Genomic DNA, 5,694 nt, shown 5'->3' with positions numbered 1-5,694 from the left:
TTCACAGTACGTTGCCTGTATGTGCATCATTGCATATATGAGTGTAATAAATAGAACATTTGTCTTGACTGTTTACAGCAGCCGATTTGTGTTCATTCCTGGCCCTGAAGATCCTGGTCCTGGTCCTATTTTACCACGGTAATTTGCCTTATTATAGTTTTAAACATTTTGAGACTTTCTGGGCCTAATAAAAAATTGGTAGGATAAACACAGCCTTTATAGTCAATCTATTGCTATTTATTTAGGCCACCGCTAGCAGAATGCATCACTCGGGAATTCAAGCAGCTGGTGCCATTTTCAGTTTTCACTACAAATCCTTGCAGGTAAGCATGTAACTTTGATATTAACCGTAGAAAGCAAAACAGTTATTGCTTAACTGAGTGACCAGTTGAAGTGCAGAAGTAACAGTCTTAAAATATGTGCTGAAATTTTAAACTGTGTTAGCTAGCTACAGCAAAAATATTGGGGAGTTAAAGTTTTAAATATATTATTAGTCAAATAAACACTTTACCTAGAAACTGTTTTTACTTTATTCAGAAAAAGAGGAACCTAAACATACACTAACCAAAAAAAAAAATCTCTGCAGAAATAGTATAAGAACACCAGATTCTTTCCTCCCCCAGGAGTTCAGTAGCAGAACTGTTAAACAGAGGCTTCTCATATAGAACATGTCCATTTTTCTGTCTAGAGAAAGGGGAGATGGGAGAAGTCAGGGTGTGGAGGTAGTCTTTTCAATGTAATTTATCTAATGTTTTTGCTGCTGTAATAAAGATAGTGATTTTGCAATATTTGATCACATCTTTCATAAACTATCATTTCAGTTTTCTAATGCCAGGAAAATTGATACTTAATTCAATATTATCTAATCAGGGTACAGTACTGCACACAAGAAATCATCATCTTCCGTGAAGATTTAGTAAACAAGATGTGCAGAAACTGTGTCCACTTTCCTAGCAGCAACCTGGATATTCCTAACCATGTAAGTTAAACATATGCCCCACATTTCTTTTTGAGATCACTTTGATTTACTGTATTTAACATGGGGACTATGAATTCCCATCCTTTGACCTACACCTCAATATAACAATACCTCATAATAGTTAAAATATTTGGTGACTGAATGGTATTGTAAAGATGGTTCACTGCATATAATGGTACTATTGAATAAGGAATCTCTATAGTAAAATAACTAAACATTTTACCAGTAAAGTAACTGACAGTATAACAAGTTGTTTTTCACATCCTTCTCTGAATGGGTCTCAGTGGTGGGGCACACACACCTATGTACACACATTCAGAACTTCCCAGCAGGCAGTATCTCTTAGTACATGTCGCCAGGGAAGTCTGGCTCCTAAATTAAAAGTTTAGCACAGTTTATCCTCCTGTACTTTGGCCAATTTATCAGTGACACTTGCAATAAAGCAATATGTGCATTTCTCTAAAGGTCACTTCCTTCTACTTCTTTTCCACTGAAAGTCTTAATCCTTTCTGTGACATAACCCCAGAGCAATCAAATTGTGAGGTCTCGAGTAACGATTCCAATTTAATGAATGATCTGATGGAACATGTTCTAATTAAATCAGAAATGTTCCATGAATCATACTGTGCCTGAAGGAGTATGTAGGCTGCTGTTTTGTCTCCAAAGCCCATGAGGGACTGATGCAACACCCAGCTTTGGGGTATTTGAAGATCAGAGTGTCGACTGAGCTTGCATAGTCCTTTTTGGGTCATAGTACTGAAAACGTGTACATTTTCCTCTCTTTCCTTTGAGGCTTCCCCCTCACTTCCGTGCATATCAGTGGAGCTTTTGTCAACAGAATCCATTCAGAGGCACAAATGTACATGTTTTCATTTTCTGTATCCGTGTTAAGCATGTCTTTCTCCCTTCTGTTATACATATTGCCAAAGATGCTTTCCACATTACAGAGCACAGCGCTTACCTTCAGGACCTGGGGGCATTTTGGTGCACTCTTAGTACTGTCCACCTTTTCTGTCCATGTCATTTCAGATATGTAAATTATGTTTGTGTCCATGCAAAAGAAATGATTGGGAGGAAAGATCCTTGCCCTTGAGGTTTCCAGCATGTGGTCCGCAGACTTCTGGGTGTTATGCCTAAGTGTGATCTGTAAAAGATGACTATAAAAAATGAAAAGTATATGAATACCCACACTTACAATTCAAAGGGGCCTGCACCTCCATTCAAAATTTTCTAGGGGTCAGCAAATTAAAAAAGCTTGAAAACCTTTTGGCACCTTCAGGTCTTGTGCAGTGTTCTTGAAACTGTTGAATCACTTGTAAAGTGCAATTCTTCCTTCAATAGTGCAGCGGGTGGGTGTTGTGTCACTGGGTGGCTGGTCCTAAAATGAGGAATTGGGCTCAACCTCACCTGTGACTGACTGACCTATGACAGAAAGTGACTTTGTTGGGTACAGCTGCAGGGGCAGGAGGCTCCTGGATCAGATGCATGAAGTAGGTTGGTTCCAGTGGCAGGCCTCCCAGCAGAGTGATTCTCACACAAGTGGCCAGGAGAATGGCAACTTGTAAGAAACTAGGTTCCTACTGAAGGGGAAGAGACTGGGTTTATATGTAGAATTTATGTTAAACTGTTTTCTTGTTAAAGAAAGCTGAAGCCCTGAGAGGGCCTGGACCAGTATCTGGGTGTAGTGTCAATTCTTTCTGAGCAGACGAGATGGGCCAGCAGCCTTACAACATCCTTCAGACACTGTGTGGTCCACAACGTGGCTGTGGGGTTACTTCACTAACAAGGCTTGACGCCAGAAATAAGCAGGAAACTGCTTTTGAAACACACGTGCTATTTACTACCAGTATTATTAGTTAATAAATAGGGAGAACTACAAGAAAACATCTCTTAAGTACAAAGTTGCTTTTTATGGGAAACTGACACCTGCAGTTATTGCAGTCATGAGTTTTGGTTTATAAAAATAGTCCAAACTAACGTCACTTTTTTTTTTGCCTTTGTAGTTTGTAAAGACTATCGTATCTCAAGGACACCTGACTCCACTCCCACTTTATGTCAGTCCCGTATATTGGGCTTATGACTATACCTTGAGAGTGTATCCTGTGCCAGATGTGATCGTCATTGCAGACAAATACGACCCCTTCACTGTCAACAATGCTGACTGCATTTGCATAAATCCTGTAAGACTGTCTTTATGCTTTACCAAGGTCATCATAACACTGTTGGCAGAGTGTGATATGAAATATCTTTTCAAATGAAATGTAATCAGTGAAATATTTAATATTAGGGGAACTTGGGTGCCTAACTATTACAAAAAGAAATCAGAGAGGGGTAGTAGTTACACTGTACCTTTTTGTTATGGGCACAATAACTTCAGGAATCCTTGCTTTTTTTATTACAGGGTTCTTTCCCAAAGAGTGGATTTTCATTCAAGGTGTTCTATCCCTCCAGCAAAACAGTTGAAGACAGGTAAATATATCCAGTATATGACTTTATTATCAAATAACAAATCTGACCACTTCTGACTTCGCTTCCATTCTGGAGGCAAGCAAGAATAGTCAGTGGTTACTCCAAAATATGATATGGCCATGTAGAGTCTCCTGAGGGAAAGGGAAGCAAAGGCTACATTTTGTTTTCTGTGGCAGACATGCAACTCCCATTGAAACAAATAACAGTTGTGCATATACATCCAAGGGCAAGAAATGGCCCTTTTTAACCACGGTGAATTTGTATTGATATTATTTGTTTATAAAACACCACGCTATCTTAAAAATATCTTATACCACAAATATTCCAACATCTAGTGCACACTGTTTTATACATATGCAAGTTTATACATATATTCAGAGTTCTGAATGTCTAGAATTAAGACAGATTTTACAAATTTTTAAAAAGGGATTAGGGTGATGGTTAGATATAACAATTCACAATTAAAAAGAAAAGGTACTATGTACTTCCCAATACTCTACGTTCAAGAAAAAAAATATTTTTTGGGAATGCTGTTATGTTGTGTTCCCTTATTTTAGTCATGCAAGGTTTTGCACTTTACTGTGCTGTAATGATTTAGTTGCATTGTTTCTTTATTGTAACTTAAGCAAATTAGATCACAGTACTGTATAGCTCTTTCTGCCATATTTCGGATCAGGATCACGTCCACATTTTTGCAGTGGGTTTGGTTTAGTTGCTTTAATTTTCAGTATTTTATACCTGTCTGTGAACTTTATAATCTAATAGTAATTGGAAAGTGGCCCAATCACAGCACCAGTGAAATAAAAGCACTGTGTTTCTTGGAGTTTACATTTGCAATATCTACTTTGTATTTAATTACTCACAATAAAAGCCTATAGGGAAATGTAAAAATTCCCCTTAAGTAGAACTCTGATTTTGTTTAATAAGTTTCCATCTGATAATAGCATTCATGCAGAGATAGAAAATATCAAACCACCTGACAGTAAACAGGTCATGTATTTAAAAACTCAATGAAACCTTTTAGGTATCAAAAAGTGCAGGGATAAGTAATTCTGTTTCTTCAAAACAATGATATATATGTTTTAAAAACCTAAATGCTTCTTGCTTGTATTTTCAGCAAACTACAGGATCTTTGAGACTTCACTGACAAACGAAGCATTCTGTTCCAACACGCTGCAGTACTATTTTTTTTGTTTTATATGGATTCATTTTATAATAATTTACATATTCTGTACTGAATTCCAGCATTTTTGTAAATAAATACTTGCATAAAATAAGTGTTTCATAGGAAAATTATGATTGATAGGATGCCATCTGAATTCGTATAAACCATAGGGGTGGTACTTCATAGATTCAGAGATATTAGGGGCTGGAAGGGACCTCTTGAGATCATGAGGTCCAGCCCCCCTGTGCCCAGGCAGGAAAGACTGCTGGGGTCAGATCTTTGTAGAGGGCTGCTCTCTCCTTCCATACTGAAGCCTCACTGGATTAGCCACTCTGAAAAACTGGGAGAGGCAATCTAGAGCAGGGGTGGCCAGAGTTGCTGACCCTGGGAGCCACATCCGATCCTCCACTGAAGTTCAAGAACCAGAGAGCGGGAGGGGGCATGGGGAGGGATGCTGAGCAACCTGGTTTTGTTCCCCCCATCTCCTGCTAGCAGTTGTTAGGCACTGGCAGCAGGATCGGACTCTGGCTTTCCCCATCTGGGGCATACTCCAGGGTAAGTGGTGTGGCTGCAGCCCCTGCCCCAAAAGCCTGGCACCTGAGCCTGCAGTCCTGGAAGAGGGTGGGCTTCACCCTATTTCTGGAGAGCCACAAGTACAATGCCAGCCCACAGTTTGCCCACTGTAGATTTAAAGGCTGCAAAGTCATTAGCCCCTCTGCACAGAGCAGGCACAAATTGAAGCAAAAATGTAACTGAAACAGATCTGATTTTCTATTCATTCAGTGTTTCATTCAGAATTAATGCATCTAATGCAACGTTATGTATGCGTTCAGTATTTTGCGTGACTGTTTATAGAACATAAAATGTAATGGTGTCAGTCCATTTTAATAATTTTAAATGTCAGAAACCAACTGTGACGCACTGATCTGAAAACTTTTTGATTTGTCCAGTATCTCTTTCTGTTATGGTATAACTTAGTACAGCTGAAGCACATGGAAACTCCAGTCTCGGACCAGTACCATGGCATGCAAGTACTGTGCAAACAGAGTAACTGTCCCTGTCCTTAATCCAAAAAGCGTAC

The 5,694-nt window shown here is 39.0% G+C and overlaps 1 protein-coding gene across 1 annotated transcript in view; it reads left to right on the top strand.

Annotated features, from left to right (window-relative positions):
* POLE2 (DNA polymerase epsilon 2, accessory subunit) overlaps positions 1–5,688 on the top strand; it is a 29,236-nt gene extending 23,548 nt beyond the window's left edge. The window contains exons 14-19 of the mRNA XM_019550986.1: positions 79–138; positions 246–323; positions 871–979; positions 2,983–3,159; positions 3,381–3,448; positions 4,566–5,688. Coding sequence (XP_019406531.1) covers positions 79–138; positions 246–323; positions 871–979; positions 2,983–3,159; positions 3,381–3,448; positions 4,566–4,584 — 511 coding nt within the window. The 3' untranslated portion in view covers positions 4,585–5,688. The remainder of the gene's footprint in view (positions 1–78; positions 139–245; positions 324–870; positions 980–2,982; positions 3,160–3,380; positions 3,449–4,565) is intronic.
* Positions 5,689–5,694: the final 6 nt, after the last annotated feature.

Source organism: Crocodylus porosus, unplaced genomic scaffold (assembly GCF_001723895.1).
Source record: "Crocodylus porosus isolate Cpor-Errol unplaced genomic scaffold, CroPor_comp1, whole genome shotgun sequence".
NCBI classification, from domain to species: domain Eukaryota; kingdom Metazoa; phylum Chordata; order Crocodylia; family Crocodylidae; genus Crocodylus; species Crocodylus porosus.
Note: the sequence above shows the minus strand (reverse complement) of the source record. Positions and strands in the feature narration are given on the sequence as shown.